The 24,441-nt window shown below is 35.1% G+C and overlaps 1 protein-coding gene and 1 pseudogene across 8 annotated transcripts in view; one reads left to right on the plus strand and one right to left on the minus strand.

Annotated features, from left to right (window-relative positions):
- The window catches only part of SNX13 (sorting nexin 13), a 152,177-nt gene that overhangs the window by 52,323 nt on the left and 75,413 nt on the right, over nucleotides 1-24,441 (plus strand). For 6 of the 7 annotated variants that reach the window (XM_082398219.1, XM_082398218.1, XM_082398215.1 and 3 more), the window contains 4 exons: nucleotides 3,960-4,062; nucleotides 6,645-6,734; nucleotides 7,802-7,923; nucleotides 24,257-24,378. In XM_082398219.1, the coding sequence (XP_082254345.1) occupies nucleotides 3,960-4,062; nucleotides 6,645-6,734; nucleotides 7,802-7,923; nucleotides 24,257-24,378 (437 nt within the window). The remainder of the gene's footprint in view (nucleotides 1-3,959; nucleotides 4,063-6,644; nucleotides 6,735-7,801; nucleotides 7,924-24,256; nucleotides 24,379-24,441) is intronic. The other variant, XM_082398216.1, reaches the window with a different exon arrangement.
- On the minus strand, nucleotides 7,931-24,250 carry LOC309631704 (phosphoglycerate mutase 1 pseudogene; annotated as a pseudogene). The gene has a single exon. The product of its transcript is annotated as a phosphoglycerate mutase 1 pseudogene (transcript).

The following is a 24,441-nucleotide window of genomic DNA, read 5'->3' on the forward strand; positions in this document are numbered from 1 at the left end:
CAAAGTTAAAAATAGTAAAATTAAGATACCTATAGAAATAAAAACGATGATGGTTATGATTTGTACCAGCAATATGTGTCGTCATCTTCAAAAATAAATTTCAATTTCTGATGATACAAACTTTTTTGTGTAACTTGAAAAGTTTTTTAAGATTTTTTATTCCTTTTGGTGTTATTTCCCCTTTAAGGTTGAACTTTCCTTATCTATAATAATAGATAAATAAGTTAAATTGAGATGACACATCAAGTTTTACAGAGTAGAAGATACTGTTTCATTGATTAGACTTCAGACACTAATGTTAATTATTATGTTAATATTAATTATTGTGTTAATTATTTCCCTTAGTGAATGCTGTCATTTTGTTCTAGAAAATTGCAACAAACACCTGATTTTGCCGTTTTCTCTTCATGGTTATTTGGTTTACAGTGTTTATGCTTTACCCTAGTTGATAAAACTTTACAGGAGAGGTTTCAGTCATGATTTATAGCTTCCTATGTAGAACATTTGGTATGAGATATGAATTGTATGTAAGAAAGTGTATAAACAAGAGAGATGCTTGCTATTTAGATACTCTGAACAAGGTAGTTTAGCTGAAATGAGCATTTTGTTGTTAATGTTTATGTGTGTATGTATATATATGTGTATTTGTGTATATGTATATGTATAATACATTTATGTAATTATTTGTGCAGTGAATACCTATGAGTTCTTTCAAAAAAAATCTTTTGAGACCCCAAATATTTGGAGGAATTGTTTGAGCCTATAGGTTTAGAGGACTTAGCTGAATTGAATAGCATATATAAACTGTGGCCTGAGAGAGACTGTATAAGACACTGAAGGGATGGCTTCTGAATATATCTACCACCTGTCACATTTTTCAGGTTATGAGTTTGAAAGTCATGTGTAACCATTTTATAGGGAGGTCACCCACTGATTGTTGAACAAGTGAGAATTAATTTAACTGGGAAGCTACATCAAGGACTATTCATAAAACTGTATTTTATATTAGATTTAGTATTTTCCTTATAATTGCTTGGATATGGTATTATGTACTGAGACAATTAAGAAATAAGCCATAGGAATCAGATAAATGGAGTTCTGAATATCTTTATTGATTATAAAGATGATTGAAGACTTACAGATCTGCGGCCATTGGGGCTTCCTAAATTACCTTCTTTGGTCACAAGTTTAGGCCGGAGCTGCATGGTTGCACCCCTCCCCCACGAGGTCGTGGCTGCTTTTATTGATTGGAAAGGAAATGGAGGAGATGGCTCTCTCACAAAGGGAAGGTTTCTTTTATTTCACTAATTGAATAAGCCTTTGGCAAAAGTGAGGAAGGATTTCAGAATATTTTACAATACTTCAGAAAAGGAAGAAATGGCAGCGTTACAGATGAAGGTAGAGGGGTGAGAATCATTTCTCTTAGACTCAACTGCTCCATATAAAATTTGGGAAAGGGAAAAGGGTGACGAGTCCATTCATTCCAAAGTCCCAGGAACCTTTGTTGTTCCCTTTTTGAGTCTGCTAATTTATTAAGGAATAATTTCAAGAAAGTTTTTTGATATTTGTAAAGTTCTGTGAAATTTTTTAGGTAAGTTGGGATATTGGTAGGTGTGGGAGGGCCACTAAAGACTCTTTAGATAATATTAAGTCACATGGAAGGATCTGAAATTCCAAATTCATGTTATGTCATAAATTGATTTGATATTCTGTTCCGGACTACTGATGTCAGGAAATATAGTGCCACAGTAAGGGGACTTCAGTTTATATACTAACAAGCATCCCAGAATCATCTCAGAGGATTAGTTAATTAAGCATTCCCAGGTTACTCAGTTACAGTCAGTGAGCATCATAATCCCTGAGTCAAAAATCTTTCTAATTTTGGCTCTAATTATGAAGAATGATTGTCCTTTCTTTAATGTAGCTTAATATAGTTTAGTGCCTTATGAATTTTAAGAGCAAAAATAGGCTTTTATATATCAATCTTAAATAAAGTAGTTACATTTCATATAACTAAAAATCATTTCTTAGTTTTAGTGGTTTTTTGTTTTTGTTGTATAAGTTTTAGAGATTTGTTTTTGTTCTTTTTCCTACTTAAAATGCAAGTCAGAGAGGAATTAATGCATTTTCTTATGGAAACTATCTTTTTTTTTGGCTAGTAAAACAAGTTTTTGAGTTCTGCAGTTTACCTGTATCCAGTGTTGATAATGTATATATTTTGCTTATAGTCAAAGCTAATCCCTTATTTTCTAATATAAAGAAACCCTTTGGAAAGAAAACCACTCAGAAGTTTTTGTTTTTTTGAATTTTGGTTTTTTTTTTTTTTTTGGTTGGTATTTTGGGATACCTTCAATACCGATATGAGTTATTTAATGGCATTCCGTTATATTTGTTTGGTTGTGCAATCATTTGTAGCACCTGTTTTTACTTAAACCTCAAGGCTGAAGCTATTAGTTAGGTTCTTTCTAAGATCATACTGTTCCTTAGCTTACTTTACTACTGTCACACTGTGGGCAAAGGTGAACGTTTTATCAGTTTATTTTATGGTAATGTTTTTAGAAATGCATTGTTAACTTAACATCAGCATTTTATTGTGTCTAAATATGCTTACAGCTAGGTAAAACTGAAATACAAGACCAACTTGATTCTTAGTAATAATGTCAGATACAACACAGATATGTGAAATTTACTGATAATTCTGAGGCCAGCCTTTTAACAAAGAAACAGAAACAGAATTGATGACATGAGTTGATTTGACTTTATCTGTTTCTCCACCCTCCTTCTTGCTTTTGTGGTGCCTGTACTGAAGAGCAGTGAAATGGCAGATAGCCACAAAAAGCAGAGGACCTTGAGAATCTTCCTTTCAATAGCTGAGGCTGACTGTGTTTAATTTTTTACTGTTCCCTTCTTGTCACTGCACTCTTCCTTCCTTCCTTCCTTCCGTCCGTCCGTGTTGGGTCTTCATTGTTGCACATGGGCTTTCTCTAGTTGTGGCAAGCGGGGGCTACTCTTCGTTGCAGTGCGTGGGCTTCTCACTGCAGTGGCTTCTTTTTCTGCGGAGCACAGGCTCTAGGGCACTCGGGCTTCAGTAGTTGTGTCACGCGGGCTCAGTAGTTCTGGCACACGGGCTTAGTTGTTCCATGGCATGTGGGATCTTCCCGGACCAGGGATTGAACCTGTGTCCCCTGCATTGGCAGACGGATTCTTAACCACTGCGCCACCAGGGAAGTCCCCAACTACACTCTTTCAATCGTTGTAAGATTACTGTAAATCATTATAAAATTAAAATTTAATATTCTTTTATGGATTTCCTGTCTACTTAGTAGTGCTTAGATTTATTTGGTAAACTTTAAATGTAGGAAATACTGATAGCATTTAGTCAATACAAAGTATTCTAAACCAGTATTTATCTTACCTTGACTCCATAATTGTTTTAAAAATAATTAACTTTTGGGGATATATTTATATTTCTTTTTTAAATTCCGGTCTTATTTTAAACAAATCATAAGTTGGATCTTTTTTTTCCTGTATAGTTTATTCTGTATTCATAGTGGCAAGTTATATCTCTCTTTAATTAGTTAACAGAATTTTATAGAAATGTGTGGTATAGCTATAGATGTACATCTCATTTGTCTTTGTCTTTGGTTATTAGCTTACCTACTTATTTAATGAAGGTTTATTTTTCTAAAGTTTGAAAATGTTGCCTGATATTCTTTATGAAATATACTGGATGAAAACTCGTAAAGGCATTATTGTATAAATTCACAAAATGTTTATAGTTGTTTTAAACTTCAGAACTTAACAAAATCTGTCAATTCCTTGCCTCATCAAAGTCACAAACTGACTTTTTAGTGAATGGTAAGCCATCAATTAAATCTGAAAAATATATTTGGTAATAAATAGATGTGTTAAATTGTAGTGAAGTTTTGTTTTTGTATCTATAATTAAATTTCTTTCAGGGGTTTTGTGGTTACTCTCCTCTTTGGAAAAACAAACTCAGAGAAGTACCTAGAGCAGTGTGAACACTCATTTCTTCCTCCAACATCAACTGGGATTCCTAAGGTAAGGGTAAAGGAATGTGAAACCTTAAAGTCCTGCTGTATGCAGTGATGATAATGTGATCATCTTTATATGGCTTGGCAGATTTTCCTATAATTCACTAATGCTCACTATAAATTTATGAGAGACTATCTGATCAGGCTTAGAAAATGCATGTTAGATGTTAAAGGTGAGAATGCAAATTTGAGGAAAAGATAGAAATTTAGGGTCTTTTCCTGCTGTCTTAACTTAGAATTTCAGTGCATCTCATCATGTGTATGACTTGTGGAACTGTCAATGAATATACTGTTCTGAATGAAATAAATGCATAGGAACCAGAGGGAGGAAAATGGGCACTTTTTCTTTAACTCATTTGAAAAATAGAGCTTGCGATTAGGCTGTGCAGTTTCTATAATTTTAATAATTCAAGTCCAATTTTATATTATCTTTCATATTCCTATTTTTCTGTTCTTTTTTTTTCAATATTATACTCTATAAATAAAATTGGAATTGCGTACTAGAAGTAGGCTTCAGATCCTCATTGCCTTCAATTATTATTGTGGGATTAGGATGGTTTTTCTTGTATGAAGAGAGGCAAATGGTCTGGAGTTGATGCCAGTAACTGAATTTTACAATTATTAACTTATCCATTATGTGCTAATAAGACTTTCATATTGATAAATAAATACATTTTTTTTCTAATACTGTAACTTTTAAAGTAATCTCTGAAACTTACTTCTGTCTCCCTTTAAAACTCCCTTTAGTGTTTATTCTTTGAGTTTGCTCACAGATCTTTCTGAGGAAATGAACCTTTTTTTTTTTTTTTAATTGAGGTATAGTTGACTTACAATGTTGTGTTAATTTCTGCTGTACAGCAAAGTGACTCAGTTATACACATATGTACATTCTTTTTTTAAATATTCTTTTCCATTATGGTTTATCCCAGGAGATTGGATATAGTTCCCTGTGCTATACAGTAGGACCTTGTTGCTTATCCATTCTAAGTGTAATGGTTTGCATCTACTAACCCAAAACTCCCAGTCCACACCCCTCCCTCCCCCCCTCCCTCTTGGCAACCACAAATCTGTTCTCTCTGTCTGATTTTGTTTGTGTTTTAGAGATAGGTTCATTTGTGCCATATTTTAGATTGCACATATAAGTGATATCATATACTATTTGTCTTTCTCCTTCTGACTTACTTCATTTATATAATGAGATAATCTCTAGTTGCATCCATGTTGCTGCAAATGGCATTATTTCGTTCTTTTTGATGGCTGAGGAGTATTCCATTGTATATATGTACCACATCTTTATCCATTCATCTGTTGATGGACATTTAGGTTGTTTCTGTGTCTTGGCTATAGTGAATAGTGCTGCAGTGAACATAGGGGTGCATGTATGTTTTTGAATTGTAGTTTTGTCTAGGTATATGCCCACGATTGGGATTGCTGGATCATATGGTAACTCTATTTTTAGTTTTCTGAGGAACCTCCATACTGTTTTCCAAAGTGGCTGCACCAACTTTCATTCCTATCAACAGTGTAGGAGGGTTCCATTTTCTCCACGCCCTCTCCAGCATTTGTTATTTGTAGACTTTTTAATAATGGCCATTCTGACTGGTGTAAGGTGGGTGGTACCTCATTGTAGTTTTGATTTGCATTTCTCTAATAATTAGTGATGTTGAGCATCTTTTCATGTGCCTACTGGCCATCTGTGTGTCTTCTTTGGAGAAATCTCTATTAAGGTCTTCTGCCCATTTTTCTATTGGGTTGTTTGTTTTTTTGCCTTTTCTTTTTGAATTATTTCCTAGCCATCCATATTTTCCACTCACTTGAGCGGTACATAGAGAGAATGCAAAATATTTTAAGAATTAAGATCCTAAACAGTAATAGATCATAGTCAAGACTAGTTAAGTCTTTATAATCTATTTTTTAGTATATGGTATAAAAATGGTGATTTTGATTGCTATTTCTAAAATGATTCATAAGTATATTTTATGAAAATATCTTAGAGGTTACATGTGATAACTCGAGGCATATGTTTTTATATGTATTTGTGCTTTGGTTTGTATTTTTAATTGAAGAGTGTCTTACTACTTTTCACCCTATTTCCAGGTCACTGGTCTTTCTGAAGACTACAGAGAAAAATTCGTTTTCTTTAGTTGCTAAAAACCATCCCTAAGTAAAATTAATTAAAAATATATTCATTTGGCAGCTGGTATACTGTTTTGGGCTGGGAGGGAGAGGGAGGAAATAGGGGTGTGTTTAATAAAGACAATTATTAATTTGACTCACCTGAAACACTAACTTATGATTTTAAAGTTTCATTGAAATATGGCAATATTATATCTGATATTTTCAATTTCTCACATTCTAAATAATGTTTGCTGATAATTGTTTTTGGTGATAACACAAGATTTTTTTCTGGATGTCTAGTTTTGTTAATTTGAGAAATAGTGTTTGCTTTATACCCAAGTCTCAAGAAATAAGGTTATTTATTAACTGAAGATAATGACAGGGAAGTTACAATGAATATTTAGTTAGAAGTAAACTACAGAGACTTTATATCAAGAAACTATGTAATAGAATGTTATGGTTTCCTTTCAGTGCTTAGAAGAAATGAAACGGGAAGCCAGGACTATAAAGATCGATAGAAGATTGACAGGTGCCAATATAATTGATGAACCTCTCCAGCAAGTGAGTTTCAGTATGTGGTATTTGAATTCCATATGTTGTGTGCTAGGTGCATTTCTTTTGAAAATGCTAGGGAATAATTTTTGCTATTTGTGTAATATGCTGGAAATTCATTATAAGGCTGTACTTGGAGTCTGTACGTAAAGATATTGCCTTACTTATGAACTTATTTATAATAAGGTGTTTGCTTAATATGATATTAAAGCCTTTTGGTTGAATTTACATTTAGAAAAAAAAGTTTTTACTGACATCTGATAATGTTTCTAATTATTTTATATATATAGTTAAAATGTTACTCTTCAGCTGATGAACAAGCTTAGTGGTTTGATAAATCAGATGTTTTTCCTACTAGTTTTATTACTTTTTTAAATGGATATTTATGGTTTCATTCAAAAATATTTTAAAAATTAGAATTAAAATTATTCTCCTCCAAAATATTTTTCATCGATTCTTGATTTTGTGATTATTACAAATAATGTATACTTTAAAATTGTAATACTGTTTTTTAGATGAACCCATATTTAGTTTGTCTGATTTGCAAAAACATAATACATTAAACTGTATTATTTGCTGTTTATCGTCTAACAGTGCTGTTGGCAGCATCACCGGTATTAGAATTAAGTGAATTGTCATTTTTGTAATTTGATTGCAATGAATCTGATGATATTCTCAAAAGAAAACATATTTCCAAGATTATTAGCACCTCTTGACACTATTTTGCATCTCATTCCATCAAACTGATTAAAACTTCATTATGTTATAGCATTGGAAATTTATTTTTTCTGCAGGCTTCATCTTCACTTGAAATTGGGTGGGGCTTGGCCATAGATAATTCTTTAATTTTTTAAAAAATTTGGGCAGTGGATGAATTGGGCTACCAAAATAATTGAAAAATTTTTGAAATGTTTTTTAGTATATTGATGCTTTTTTAATGAAGGCAGTTGTTTACCACTACAATTTAGTATGTAGAGAATAAATATAAATCGCAAATAATCCTTTCAGGTTTCAGTTTGACACTGTTACTTTTTAAATCCTAAAAAATTGTATTTTTTTCCGTATTTTTGTTTTAGGTTATCCAGTTTTCCTTGAGGGATTATGTCCAGTATTGGTATTATACACTAAGTGATGATGAATCTTTTCTTCTTGAAATTAGGCAGGCTCTTCAGAATGCACTCATTCAATTTGCTACTAGGTAAGGTCACTGCATTGTATTTATGCAGAAAAATTTAAATATTGTTTGTATCAATAGGGAAAATAACTTTTAAATGGAAGGAGAAAATTGATTATTACAAGGTAAGTAGAACAGTAGATTATTATTGTGGGATAACTCCTAGATTATAGAACTAGAGCCATAAAAACCTTTACTCCTTTACATTTACAGAATGTTTATCTTGACTAATCCCTGTTCTCTTAGTCTGTATGTCCGTTTCTTCCTCAGGGTCCAGTTGTCCAATCATGTGACTGTTCAGAGTCTTTCATGCCACTTAACTGATAGTACTTTTTTCCCCTCTTATCCAGATACTCTTGTTCTGTTTTATTTTGTTTTTAGTTGCATATCACTCCTTTATTACACTGTTCTGGAAATATGATTTAGTACAGTTATGCTCAAAATGAGTACTGGGCCAAGTGGCAGCGCCAAACAACTGGAACATGATTCAGAAATCTGACACAGTGAAAGACATGCTTGGACATGATCTAGAGGTATTTTATGGCCGTAAAACAATAAGGCAGGGGAGGGGTTCTGAAACGTACAACAGGGTGAAGTTCTATACCTTAGGAGTCAGGGAGCTTATCTCATATTGGTGTAAGGAGTGGTTTGTTTTCTGTCAACCACCACTAAAATCCCCAGAAGGTTTTTGTTGTTGTTGGTATTTTTAATATTAATATATAAATAATATATGAAATATATATAATATGTATGAATATAGACACAACATATATGTATTTTATATATATATTTTTTGTAAAAGTAAATGCAACACTTAAACATTCAGGATTGATCCTAATCTTCTGGAGCGAGTTCCTCTGGTGTAATGGAGGAAATGTTTGTTTGAATGCAGGTTACATTCATCTTCTACTGGAATGACTAGAGCCTCCCAGACAGTCACCTGACTACAGAATAGTACAGGATTAGCTTTTGGGAACACAAATAAGCTCTCTTGTTCCTCCTCATTCATCACATCTTAGCATGGTTCTTGCCTATCTTCTACTCAAGCAGGGCCTTAGTAATAAACAAAGCACTAGCAAAAAGTCCCAGAGTTACTTCCTCTCCACCCTCTTGAATAAGTCTTCCCTTGACTTGGACTGAGGACCCCTTGCCCCATAGGTGCTGTTCTGACTGGATTGTATGAAGGGAGTGGGAGCAAGAGACAAAATGGCTAAAAGAAAATTGGGAGCCACTGATCCGCATCTGGAGCTACAACTTAAGATGCCCACAGACATGTGCAGGGAAGAGGTGCAGAGGAATGGGATAGGAGGGGGGCGTCCTTGGGAAAGTAGCCTGCTCGCTTGCCTTCTCTTCTTGGCCTTGCCCTGGGCAGCCACAGCCTCCATGACTTCACACATGGGCTCTTCATTTCCCAGGAACTCCATGGGCTTGATGGACTTCAAGTTCTTGTCCAGTTCATAGACAGTGGGACTACCAGTGGGCAGGTGCAGCTCCACAGTAGCCTCTTCAGAGAGACCCTCCAGAGGGTTGACAGTGCCCTGAAGGCTATTGCCGTGGGCTGTATTCAGTACCCCCTTCCCTTCCTCCATCTGGGGAACTATTTTTTCATTCCAGAAGGGCAGAGCTCTGGCAATAGTGTCCTTCAGACTCTCACAGGAGGGTAGCTGATCTTCAGTGAAGTCTGCATACCTCAGTCTTTATTGATGTTGCTGTAGAAGGGATGATTGAGCTTCATAGGAGGTGGCAGGACATAATAGCGTGTCCAGATCTTTACCTGGGTTTCGTCATGCTTGGCAGCAGTTTCTGCTTTATTGAAGTCAAGTCCTCACTATTGGCGGCCACACTTGGTCATTGGCATCCAGTGCTGTCCAGAAGATCCAAATTGCTTTCTCCTGCACCATGGTGAAGCAGATGTCAAACTCATAGCCAGCATCCTGTAGCGCCTACATGTGGTGCTTCACCTCCTCATGCCTCCTGGGCTCCTGTTGGCTTTGCTCCAGCCACTGAAGCCGTTCTACAGGTTCTCTGTGCTTTTCCTGTGTGGGATCAGCACCACCTTGTACATGGCCATGGCGGCGGTTCCGGGTGCAGCATAGACTGGGGCTCACTGAGATTCCAAAGTCACCCCAGATACTCTGTTTTATTCAAGTGCTCTGAAAATAGTTCAGCATAACTGCTCACTTTTGGCACATACCTAATGGAGTCCTCTTAGAGGAAGAAGAAACCAAAGGAGCATAAGTCAGTGGAGAATACGTATTCAGTTTATTTGTTTATTTTCAGAAGAGAAGTGTATTTTAATGAGTTTCCTTTAAGAAACTTTTCTGAGATATACAAAAATTCTCACTTTACAAACACCCCTTACATACTGCCTCCCATATGACAAAATATTTTGGTCTATATCCTTGTATTTAAACTGCTTGATTTGGGGGGGCGCATTTCATATGCAGAAATTATTTATTTTTGAAAGAAAGGATTCTATCTTTGGGTGAATTTACAATTTTTTTTTTTTTCTTAAATAAAAGAGTTTGCTACCCAGTACACAGAGTGATTTTCCTATGAGCCTGTGGCCTCAAGGCAGGAGGCTGCATTGTTATGCCACGAGTACACTCTCAAATCTGAAGGTGTTATTCTCCAGCCAACCCCTCTTCTTCCCTACTTAGGTTCTTGAAATACACTTTTGTACTTTTGAGAGTCTTGGAGAATAGAGCTTTGCCCTAGGGCTGTTACTTTGTTTCCATCTCTGTTCACATAGATATTTCTAGCTCATGCTGCCCTATCCAGACTTTTTCTTCTATAATTCAGTTGATCTTAAGCTTTAGAGTGTGAGGTGAGTTCCTCAGCCTGAGGTCACTGAGGAGGCCTGCAGTAAGTTTCATGGTTTGAATTTTAACCTTACTTAGATTTGAGCTCCTTCTCCCTTATGATTAACAGCAAACATTGTAAAGTAGCCAGCCATAATTAGGAGTGCAGACTTACTGTGGAACACAGAAAATATAATAAAGTATAATCAAAGAAGTCAGAAATTGGATTTTATCTCCTTATTTCATATATGTAGCATTATTGTGTGTTAGGTATTTTTTAAGATCATTCTTCTGAATCGGTCATTCACTGCTTTTTACGGTAACACCATACTAATGATTTTTTTCCCCCTTTGGAAGAGTGGGAATAAGAAGAGTTCATTATTCTTGTGTCTGACTGCTTAAGAGTATATGAAAATATAAAAAATTTTAGACCTAGAAAGAACTTTGAACTAGTAATTGGAAGACTTGAGTTTGTATCCTGCTCTACCATTTAGCTGTGGTACTGTGAGCAAGTATTAAAAATTTTTTGGATCTTGGTTTTTCTCACATGTGAAATAAGCCTAATAAATACCTGCCCAGTACTGCATTCCTCACAGGGTTATTGTCATGATCAAATTCATCTATTCATTCAACTAATATTTTGTACCAGCTAGGTGCTGCGGATACAGCAGTGAATAAAGCAAAATTCCTGCTCAGTGGAATGTAATGAAAATAATCCTTGTGAAAATGTTTTCAAAGTTGTGAAGGAATTTAGAAGTTTTTTATGCCGTCCAACATCCATAATTTCACAGACAAGGAAGCTAAATTCCAGAAAGATTAAGCGATTAAGTCTAGGATTATCTGTTGAGTTGGGGGCAGAGCAAGACTTAGAATCAGATTGTTCTTAATAGTTAGTATTCTTTCCTCCACTCCCTACCAGATATATTATGATCTAGATTATTCATCTTAGTTTCTCTCACCTTTCTTTCCTATCATTGCAATGCTTTCCCTGTTTTTGATCTTATAACCACCTTTTCTTTAAACTTCCTGTCATAAGTTTTTTTTTTCCCCCTTCTTTAATATTCTGTGCTTTCAAGCTAAATATTTGGGTGATTACAGGAAGAGCCAGGTTTCTTCCATACTAGACTGATATGAATTCATATCTTTGCTTGTTCATTGGTCTTACGTTTTTGGGCAAATTAATCAGCCTCTCTTGAGCTTTAGTTTCCTTATTTGTAAAAAGCTGATAATAAGCTACTTTTGAGGCTGCTTTCAGGCTAAAAAACAATATGATGTAAAACCTGTAGCATACAGTAAAGCTCAGTTATTGTTTGTGCCTTTTCTGTGAATGACTTTATTTTTGTCCTTCATTGGCTTTTTCTGTTACTACTAAAATGTATGTCTTCACAGAGGCTCCTTGACTATTTCCAACGTGAGTATCAAGAAAATTGTCTGGTTATAATCACTCAAATACTTTAAAAATTCTTATTCTTGTCTGCTGTGCCCTGTGAAGCATAAGTTATCACTTCTCTCCTTCAAATTACAATCTTGCATAGGGTTCTTAACCAACAGCCCATGAAGCCCTGAAGGTGTATGCAAAATTGTCTGTGTTTTTTTCCTATTGAGTGATTCCATAGATTTTATTTTCAAAAAGGGCCTATGAACCCAGAAAAGATTTAGAACCACCAGATTCTAGCGTTCATATTTATTCATCAGCTTGGGGAAACAATTACAGAATATCAACATAAAACAAAATACTCATTTTGAGATATAACAGGAAGAAAAGGATATACTTAGAGTGTGAAGTTCTGGTTTTGAGCTTTAGCTCTATTATTTATTAAGTTCTATGACCTTGAATGGGTAAAAAACATAAGTTCTTTGGGTCTAGTGATAACCTATGTCTGCTTATCAGGTTGTTGTTAGGATTAAATGACATCGTATGTGAGAGAGTACTTTGTAATGATAACACCTCATACTAACATTAGTACCTGTTATTCTAGTAACAGTTTAGGGAAGGAAACCTTCCCATAGCACTCGAGTTCTCTGTGGAACCTGGGCATAAATTAAGCTGGAGCTTTAGCAGATGAATCTGTGATAACCCATGTATTTTTATTCTCTCTTCAAATAAGATAGTATGATATAGGATAGAAAGCCCTGGGAGATTTGTATTATAATCCTACCTGAACCATTAAGTTACAGTGTACTTAAAAGAAAATTTCTTAATAACTCTGTACAACAGTGATGCTGAACTTGTAGCAAACTCTGAGTTGTGAGGGGCAAACGAGATGATGTGCATGAAATATTTCATAAAGTATTTGTCAACCAATAAATGACTTTTTGAGCAAGTTATTTGACTTTTCTGTGCCTAAATCTCTGCATCAGTAAAATGGGGTAATTTTCTCATTGGATTGTTGTAATGATTATATGGGGGAAAAGTGCATGTAAAACATCATAGGATCTGGCACATAGTATGTGTTCAGTGAATGTTAACCTCTTTGTTATTATTGTTGTTTTTGTTATTTGTTACATTCCTAGGATATATACACAGATTCTTTGACCTTGTCTTCTTAGCTCTATTTTTTTTTTTTTTTTTGAGGGGAAAGGGAAACAAAATTAAAGCACATGAAATGGAGAGAAATAAAGTGGTGATTTGTGTGGCATTTAGAGGATTTCATCTAGAGATAGAATGGACCAGAGTCACTGATCAAGACCTCATGTGGATTGAGGCCAAAACTGGACTTCAAGAATGGGTGTATTGAGATGGAGAGAGAGGGATAAAGGACATGTTAGGCAAAAGGAATAATCTGAGCACAGTTCTCAGAAGGGGGATAAGGTCAGTGTGTGAGGAGGTCCAGGTGACCAAGGAACCTTGCTGTTCTCAAAAGTGAAATGTGGTTACTAACTCTACACATCTGTTCCTCTGAACCCTAGGGTTAGTGGAAAGGAGATATATTCTAATGCTACTGTGTTCCTTCCTGAAGGGTTTTCCCATGGTGGAAGGACATACGGATATGTAGGTTCTGAGATTCAGTGGTTCTGATGCTGATGGGATCACTGTTCCTGGAATGACAGGGGGTTTTGCTACTGAACTCAGGTCCCACTGCTCGCAGCTTGAGAGACAAATTTTGGTTGGAAAGGAAAGGTTGTTTTATTCAGGAGGCTGGCAACCTGGGGAGAAGGTGGACTCATGTCCAGAAGCCAACTCCCCATTGCTGATCAGGGGACAAGAGCTTTTAAAAGGGAGTTTCAGGGGTGTATAGGCAGAGGGGAGGGGGCTTTGTGCAGAGCAGCATAGTAAGCTCTGATAGTCATCTTGAAATTGGTCATGAGGTGGTCTGATTGGCATCATCTTGATTGCTTTAAGTACAGTGAATCTTCAGTTCCAGGGTCAGTTTGTTCCCATTTCCTTGAGGTCAGTTCTTAGAATTGTGTAAGATGGAGCAGCTTATGTCATGGCTACAGTCTGGTCATCATGTAGTTAACTTTTTCCACCTGGAGGGGGTTTTAATATCTGTAAAACAGCTCAAAGGATACGGCTCAATATTATCTGTAGCCCTTGAGGAGGAACTAAAGGTCCTTGACTTTGTTTAAGGACTGAACTATTATTATTTTGTCCTGTTTGACTATTTTCCTTTGTTTCTGTATTTTCTCATTTCTTTGATTAAATTTATTCTTTGCCTGAAGTTTTTCCACAGACAAGAGGCAGGTGGAAGACATGATGGTGGTGGTGGTGGGATCTGTCTAGGGAAGGTCCCAAGGGTCCTGCTTGATTTTAGTTTGTTTTGAAAGGTTTCCATTTTTCTCACTCCCTTTTGCCATAGAAATATAAATCGTATGTTCCTAGACTTGTCCAAAAGGCAAGTACAATAATGGACAGTAATGGACATTTGCAACAGTGAAGTTTTATACTCTTGTCATTTTATATTCTTTTCCATTTGAAAACTTAGCTCAAAAGAGATGTTAATCAGAAAGATGCAAAAAGAATTAGGAACCATCTAAATATTTAGAAGGGGAGAAAAAGTTAAAGTTTTTATATCTATAGAATAGACCAGGGGTGGTTAACTGTATATTTTTATAGTTCATATACTGTACAGTTCACCCACTTAAAGTCATTGGCTTTCAGTATATTCACAGAGTTGTGCAGCCTTCATCACAGTCAATTTAAGAACTTTTTTTAAAAAATAAATTTATTCAATTAATTAATTTATTTTTGGCTGTGTTGGGTCTTCGTTGCTGCGTGCAGGCTTTCTCTAGTTGTGGCGAGCCGGGGCTACTCTTCCTTGCAGTGTGCAGGCTTCTCACTGCGGTGGCTTCTCTTGCTGCAGAGCATGGGCTCCAGGCGTGGCGGGCTTCAGTAGTTGCAGCATGTGGACTCAGTAGTTCTGGCTTGTGGGCTCTAGAGCACAGGCTCAGTAGTTGTGGCTCATGGGCTTAGTTGCTCCGTGCCATGTGGGATCTTCCCGGACCAGGGATTCAACCCGTGTCCCCTGCATTGGCAGGTGGATTCTCAACCACTGCGCCACCAAGGAAGCCCTAAGAACATTTTAGTGACCCCGCAAGGGGACCTGATATCCGCTATCAGTCTCTCCCCATATCCCCCACAAAGCTTCTAGCTCTAGGCAGTCAATTATATACTTTTTCTCTCTATGCATTTGGACATTTTACATGAATGAAATAATACAATATGTGGTCTTGGGCTTCCCTGGTGGCGCAGTGGTTGAGAGTCTGCCTGCCAGTGCAGGGGACACGGGTTCGAGCCCTGGTCTGGGAAGATCCCACATGCCGCGGAGCAGCTGGGCCCGTGAGCCACAACTACTGAGCCTGCGCGTCTGGAGCCTGTGCTCCGCAACAAGAGAGGCCGCGACAGTGAGAGGCCCGTGCAATGCGATGAAGAGTGGCCCCCGCTTGCCGCAGCTAGAGAAAGCCCTCGCACAGAAACGAAGACCCAACACAGCCAAAAATAAATAAATTAAAAAAAAAAAATGTGGTCTTTAGTGACTGGCTTCTTTCACTTAGTGTAATGTTTTCAAGGTTCATCCTTGTTGTAGCATATATTATTACTTATTGCTTCTTATTGCTGAATAATTTTCCATTGTACGGATACACCACATTTTGTTTATCCATTCATCAGTTGGCAAACAGTAGGGTTGCGTCTGTCTTTTGGATTTTATAAAGAATGCTACTGTGAGCACTCATGTACATGTTTTTGTGTGGACTTAATGTTCTCATTTCTTTTAGATGTACACCTAGGGGTAGAGTTTCTGGTCGTATGATAACTCTGTTTAACCTTTTGAGGAACTGCAAACTTTTAAAGAGTGGCTACACATTACCACCAACAATGTATGAGGGTTCCAATTTCTCCACATCCTTGACTGTACTTGTTATTGTCTGTCTTTTTGATTATAGCCATCCTAGTGGGTGTGAAGCGGTATTTCATGATGGTTTTGATTTGCATTTCCTTGATAGCTAACGATGTCGAGCATCTTTTCATGTGCAAATTAGTCATTTGTATATAGAGAATGTCAGATCCTTTCCCTATTTTAAAATTAGGTTATTTGTCATTTTATTATTGAGTGTACTGTACTGCTGCCTGGTTTTGTAAGTACAGTGTTATTGGACAGTCGTGCTCATTTGTTTGCATTTTGTCCATGGCTGCTTTTGTGCTACAGTGGCAAGAGTTGACTGAGATGATGTGGCATGCAAAGCCTAAAATAGTTGCTAATTGGCTCTTTTAGAGAAAGAGTTTGCTGATCCCTGGAATACATAGATTTGCATACATTAAAATATTAAGAGGTAGTATTAACGAAGTAGGAAATACATTAGAATAAAAAGCACACAAAGTAGTGTACACTATATGATTTTAGCTGTGTAAAAAATTGTAAGTATGTAAGCACAGCAAAGAGACTAAAAGAAAAAACACTAAAATATTAACAGTGATCTTTGGATTGTGGTTTTAAGGCTAATTGATAGCTGATACAGAAAATCTAAAGAAGGAAATTACATTTTACAAAACGGGCATGTATTATTCTTATAGCCCAAGACAGACACATTTGGTGCTCAGCAATAAAAATATCCAGGATAACTTTTTGCAACTAAATTCATTTTCCTGTTTCTCTGTTTTTAATATTCTTGTCAACACATAAATAAAAGAAACCGTTTTTCAACTGTAGATGACATGTTTTGTATAGGTAGCCACTGAATCTTTATTTCCTTGGGAAGTTATCTTGAAACTAATGCTTAAATATAGTGTTTTGTACATGATAAGGTAGTGAATACTCAATAAATTATTGTTAATCGAGTTTCCATTTATGACTTCCTTGGTAATTTTTTCCCACAAAATTTAATATATTTCACTGTTGGGTCTAGGAATTTTTCATTTATCAGGTAAATTTTACTGAAAACCTTATTTATTAAAATACTTAATAGCATGAATTTAATTTTTAATACTTAACATTATACTTAAGAAGATTCACAGTTAGCCCCAGGTTATTTTTTTTCTTTTCCTGTAGCTTGATTAAGGCTTCCAGCTCTGTGTTCTTTATACTCAACCCCTAAAATAGGTGAGTGTGCTTCATGTGTGTTCCTCTATCTAAGTTTTTCTTTATATTTGAAGATCCAAGTTCTTTAAAAGTTCTGCATCCTTGACCTCTTTGAAGCATTGGGGCACAGGATGTAGAACTGGATGGATTTCTTAGGTGGAGTTGTAGTGCACTAAATACCATTTCCTTTACTATGGTTATATAAAACTGCATGCCTAAATTTTTCTCCATTTCTACCAATTTGTTTATAACGTTTATGAGTCAGAAGGTTTTGTGTTAAAGTATAGCAGAGAAAACACCAAATTGAAAGTTAGGAACCCTGGTTTTTTTTGTTGTTGTTTGTTTTTTGTTTTTATTTTTGTTTTAAACAAAGCCTTGATCTCAATAACTATATAATCTAGAATAAGTAATTTAAGTTTTGGCTCTGTAATTATAGGGGTTTGTGGTAATTATTTCGGATCTCTTTCAGTTCTAAAAGACTGAGATTCCCTAGTATGGTTGGTACTAATCTTGATTTGTTTGTTTTCACTCATACTTCCTCTTCAAAACACTCACTCACATTCTCTATCACACCCCACATTTTGAATACCATTTGGGGAGTTATTTTTTATAGTGTGTGGGGTTGCTAATTAGATTTAATTTAGTTTGGGATTAAAGTACTCCTCTAGTCTGTTGTTTTACTGATAGGAGATCTTAGAGTAGGGTGATGATAAACTTTATTTAAACCTTTTATTGTATTTCTGCATGGTCAGAAAGGATGCAAGACTTCAAATGTGAAAGATATTTACTAGACCAATCTTTTCTCTGTAGTTAAAAGTCTTGTATCAATGAAACTTTAAAAATTTTTATTTGATTATCCAAACTAGTACTATTCTGTATTGAATACTGAAAACAATAAATTTGTAGTTTTATAAGTCGACTACTTTCAGTTTTGTGAAGTGTAAATAGTCCCACCATGGTTGATTTTAAGCTGTCAGTGTGAAGTCACTGAATGTGGAGTTAGGAGAGAGATGTGCACATTTGGCTCTCCCACTTCAGCATACAACAGTGCAGCCAAGGGAAGGGAGCAGACAGATTAGTAACCATGAAGTAATGAAACTTGTTACCTCGTGTGGTTGCTAATTTAGCTCGCATGAAAGAGTAATTCTCCATATATTTTTAAGGATTATGGTAGAGAGTAATAGTAAATTTAATGTAAGTTCAGTTTCATTATTTTATACTCAATCCTTATAACTTCATCCTTAAAGTAGATTTTAAAAGGGAAACAAAGGTGCTCTAGGGAGGTGGTTATGGTAACGTGAAGTATTTATAATATGAGCAAATTGAGACTGGAAGAAGGGGTAATTTTTTAATGCATTTAGGAGCAAGTTTACAATTCTGTGCTTTTAAAATATTGCTCAAATTCAATTTTAGGCTGAAGCTTTTGACGCTAACAACGTACTCCCTCAAGGACTCTTGAAGGGTGGAAACATGTAAAGGTTTATGTATTTTAAAGAGTATATCCTTTATAATATTGAAGTCTGAGGGGGAAGTTACTGTCTGATTCCGTGACTCAAGGAAGGAATTTTTTCTTTCACAGATAGGACACCCACTTTCAGCAAAAGATGTCTGAGTCAGTGATCTAAAAATCCTCTTGTGGAATAAAACTTCTCAAAATGTCTTCAGAGATGCTTGTCAAAATCTACCCAGAAAAACTAGGAATCATTAGTATAGGAATTTTACTATGCTAATGATTTTTTTTAAATGTCTGAATTTTGTAATTAGAAGGTAAATAAAAGACCTCATATAGGAGATTAATACATATTATTCTAATTTTATGCGGTTGGTTATTATATCACCCTTATTGATTAATACACATTTAAAAAGTCTCTATATATGCATGTGTGTGTGTATGTGTTTGTGTGTGTATGTATATATATATATATATATATATATATATATACATACACACATACATACATATACGTACATACATACTATGCAGTATACAGTATACTGTGTCATTCTTTTTTATTAAATTTAATTAATTAATTAATTAGTTTATTTATTGGCTGCGCCACACGGCACGTGGGATCTTTAGTTACCCATCCAGGGATCGAACCCATGCCCCCTGCATTGGAAGTGCATAGTCTTAACCACTGGACCGCCAGGGAGGTCCCTACTGTGTCATTCTCATTGTTTTAAAATAAGGTCTTAGTAGTCATTTCTGTGAAAAAATAATATAGCATCAGGAACGTAACATTTATTATAGGATTGTTTCTGTGGGAAAATCAGTTTTTACTTTTATCATTTTGACATAAAGGACCTTTTCCTGGGCAGTATTCTGCCCAGTGTGTGAAGATTGCCTCTACTGCCAAATGGTCACCCACCTCTTTAGTTAGGCAGGTCTACATGATGACTCTTGCATAGGCCTTGCTCATTTCCCTCTTTTGCCTGTTCCTATATCCTTCTTTACCCCGTTTAAATACTAGTCATTCATCAAAATATTTTTATAATGTGGCCTCTTTAATTAATCTTTTTTGACTTACGACATAGCACTTAACTAACTTCTACTTATTTCTGTGTGTGGGTATCGTCAAAAAAAATTGTAAGCTATTTTTGGAAGGGTACCAAGTAGTACAGTTCTGTACTACTGTAATAGAAATTCTCTTTTGTTAGCCAGTTATTCTCCATTCCCTTTGTAAGACATACTGACTCATGCCCTTAGCATTAAAGCTAAGCTAATAGACTACATTCTAGTACTTTTGTCCACTTCTGTCCCTACCTTTTGACTTTTAAACTTATCAGAAGTTAGGTATCAATTCCTGGGCACAGAAAGTCTGATATAATTGTCTTGTGGTATGAGCTGAGCATGGATGCTTTAGAGGAGGAGGACAACTGAGTGTGTTAAAAAAGGAAGTTGTATTTGTTTCTGAACCTGTGTACCCTGCTTATACTTTTTATTATAATCATATAATTTAATTTACTTCTACATAGATTGAAGAATATGAGTATGACAGGGTAGTTCCTATGAAAACGAGGTCACTTGCTTTGGAATTTACTCAGCTAGTTGCTAAATAGATCACAGTAGAATTAGGTGTGTAAAAGACAACTATAAAATGTTGGTGAAAAGCCTTGAAAGACTCTTACTCTGCATTTGGATTTGTTCACAGATGTCGTTAGTTGTTATGCCATTTAAAAGAAACTGGAAACCATAACTTCCTCAATGTGAGAATGGTTTATTCAAGACGAAGGCCACGTTAATAACACTTAGCAAAACATTAATCAAAAGGTCTTATCTTAGTCTTACACTGAAAGATTTATATGATTTAAGTTAAAATGAAATACATTCGTGATTCCTTCTTTTGATCAAATATTTCGATTTACTTACCGATTACCACTTTTCCATGTACTGTGTTCCTGCGTGTGTGTGTGTGTGTATGTGTGTGTGGGTTGGGATAGGTATGTAGTTAATCATAGATTCTTAAAGCTGTAAGTGTCCCTAGAGAAAAACCATGGAAGGTGCCGTGACTTACTGAATTTCACAACTAATGACATGGTGTATCTTTTACTTGAATCAAGGACATGTATTCAGTCCAGTTCTCTTTACAAAAGTATTTAGTTGATTTTGATGTGTTTTTTGTGTTACTGATGATGAGCTGTATGCTGCTTAGAATAGATGGCCCCAGTGAAGCAATTTATGTAATCTCAGTCTCAGCCCACAGATTTGGGACATTCATTGCCTTTTTTTGGCATTAGCATTAAGTAGCTTTGGGGTTTAGAGACTCAAAAAGAGCTCCTCAATATATGTCCTATTTCAGAAGTTTAAGGAGTACAGAAGCAGTTGCTGTATGTGGTTCATGTGGCCATTCTCCAAGCACCTATTAACAGTGCTCTGACCCTGAAAGAGAAATCAGTAAATCAGTATGTATCAAGTGCCTCCAGTGTTTAACATATTATTTAGCCATTGGGGAACACCACTAGTGAATAAAACATAGTGGAATAAAACAGACAAAATCCCTGACTTCCTGAGATTTTTATCTCAGCAGTTGAATTATTTAACTGCAGGTTGTAAGTGCTATAAAAAGTGAAAAATGTGCTGCTATGAGAATATGTAACCAGAGATCCAGACCTAGTCCGAAGGAATAAGGCAAAGGGTGAGGGTCAACGAAGAGTGCCGTGTGGAATTGACATTTTAGATGAACTCTAAAGTATAAGTGAGAATTGTCAAAGGAATGTGGGGGAGAGAAGGTAAATTTATGGAGAGTGTACAGGGTGAGCAGACTTGGCAGAAGGAATAGTCTGTCCAGAGGCACTGAGGTAAACACAGAACAGAAAAGGAAGGACAGTGGGACAGATGATGAGGAAGTAAGCAGGGTCCCAGCTGTGCATGATCGGAGAGTCATGAAAGGGTTTTTACAGCTCTTGTTTTGTATCATCATATTTGTATTTTTAAAAAGATCACTCTGGCTGCTGTATGGAAAATAGAATGGAGGGTAGACTAGAGTGGATGTGGGAGATCAATGAAAAGGCCAGGAATAAGATGATGGTGTTAGAGATGAAGATAAGGCATGCCACATATATTCAGAGAGCTACACTTGGTAGTTTGACTTTTCCTTTTGTTCTTTAATTAAGACTTCATTGCTTATTTGCATTCCTAGTTAACCATCGTAATTCTTACAAGCATTCTATCAAGATATATAAGCTTCAAGGGCCTAATATAAATTGTATATTCTCAGGGTGGGGTTGAATATATCCCTTATTCTCTTGGTCATATAGGAAGTATGCTCTCATTTTTAAATTCAAGAAATGAAAGCCTCTAAGTAATAATAAAATGAAAGTGTAGATAATAGGATTCATTGTGTAATAGTCCAGGTGTTTTTACTAACAGTCATGTGGGGGAATATTTTAAACATAGTGAAAAAAGAGCTTTGACTGTAGGCATAATTTAAGAATAAATAATATTAAGAGCTTTAATAGAAAACTACCTGTGGATCAATAGAAGGAAGTGTGGCTATTACATAAATTGAATGATTTTTAAATTTATATTTATATTCCATTTATTACATATTAATCATATACCATAATTTTAGAAAGTACTTCACTGTCACCAAAATATTTTCAAATTTTAAGACAAATACTACTAGAAATTGTTAGTAGATATTTTCCTAATTATATAAATGGGAAGCCATGTACTACTGTTGTTCTTATCTTCCTAACCTAGAACAGTTCCTTTGAGTTGAGATTTACAATAGATTTGCATGTATTCAGGGTAAATGAGTCAAGCAGAGGGAAAATGATGACCTTGGATAGAGAATATGAAATACTGTGTTCCCTGTTTTCCCCACCCTCAATGTATTTGTATATTGAAAGTAGAAATCTGTATTTAATACTTAAAATAATTTTTATGTATTTGCATTACTTGTTAACTTTCGGTCATTTTAAATGTCATTACATCCTCCATAATGAATTGAGATAGGTTTTAAAATGCCTTCTAAAATTAATAAATTTTGTTTTGTTTGAAAATTTCAGTAAATTCTATAAATAGCACTGTACCATGAAACAGAACATATGTAATTTGAAAGATTATGTGTTCTGCTTTCTTCTAAATTTGTTAGAATGAACCTTTTATGGATTAAATGAGCTAATGGCCTATACCAAGTAAATTTTGTTCTTATAAAATTTTCAGGTTTGGATGATTTTGTACAAATATTCATGTAAAGAGTTTTGAAAGATGCTTACACAGATTGTGCTTTTCTTTTTAAAATAAGGACAAAAAGAGACTCTAGGGACCTCTAGGTTTAAGTGTTTATTTTAGATTTTATGTTGAGACTGAGTATTGTTACCAAGTTTAGTGTATGCTTATATACATGGCTCTTACATACTAAGTAATGGTAACCCCTCCTCAGATCCCAGAGCTCAGGTTACATTTATTTTTGTTAAATTGTTTGTATTCATGTACTTATAATTTATGCTTTCTTTCCATGTGTATAACAAAATCATAATTGTGCATTAAAAATCATGAGTGTTAATAATTTATGTTTTTGTTTGAAAATAGCCATCTGTTATATTCCTCAATGCCATTACCACATTTAAAAGTTTTTTCTCAAAAGACAGTAATCAAGTCAACTTATTCACTAGCTTCTTTATTATACATGTATGGTGAATTAGCATAATGAATTATTGTAACTTTTTTTTCCTCCCCCATTGTCTATCATCTTCATGAGTAGCCTCTTTATCTTCTATTTATTTGGTATGTTCCTAAAGGGGTGAATTAATTTTAGTGCTAACTTAAGGAAAACAGCATTGAATAACATGTTTGTTTAAAAATATCACTTAATCCAAGGAGATGTATAATCTGGTTTTATCTGTTGTATTTGTTATCTGTTTCGCTGGTTTACTAAATTAGCGATGTTTGTTGAGGTCTGTTGCTTTTGAGATAAGAGTACTAGGTAACTTAATAAACTTAGTAATCACCTTTTTCATGGGTAAGTATTTTACATTACTCTTTACACCATTTCCATGTGACTGTAGTTATTTCAAATAGTTAAGTTTTTAAGTGTTTGTATATGCAAACAGAAACCAGTCAGGCTCATACGAAAGGTATTTGGTTCAAAACTTGGACCGTATAACTAAAAGGAAGAATGTGGAGAATTCAGAAAGGGTTCAGAAGGAACCAAGAAATATCTCAACTGCTCTTTTAAAAGCAAGCAAAAACATTCTGAATTCCTAATATATTGTTATGTCTGGGATGAGAAATTGCATAATATACCTGTTGTCTTTTCTCTTATTTATTTTAAGCATTTAGTTAGTACCTTTAAGCTTTGGCACATAAAATACTTCAAAGAATATTGTTCGACGGTTTAAGTAGATTTGATAAACTGGGTCTTTTGAAAGGGAATGCTAAGATGTAATAGTGGTTAAATGAGTAAAATCTCAGTATAAATAAATTCAGTCTCTTTGATAATCATGTTGTCTTTCAGTAGTCATTAAATAAACTTATTTTTTGATTAAAAAAAGCATTTATGTAATGCTTTTATGTCATGTGTTTTTTGTAAGGTCAAAAGAAATAGACTGGCAACCTTATTTTACTACACGCATTGTAGATGATTTTGGCACACACCTACGAGTATTCAGAAAGGCTCAACAGAAGATAACAGAGAAAGATGATCAAGTAAAAGGTAATATCTTTATCCCCTTTGAAAATTAGGATTTTTAAGCCTGTTTTTCTTTGTTATTCTGTA

The sequence above is a fragment of the Balaenoptera borealis genome (assembly GCF_965194805.1).
Source record: "Balaenoptera borealis genome assembly, chromosome: 7".
In the NCBI taxonomy this organism is placed as follows: Eukaryota; Metazoa; Chordata; class Mammalia; order Artiodactyla; family Balaenopteridae; genus Balaenoptera; species Balaenoptera borealis.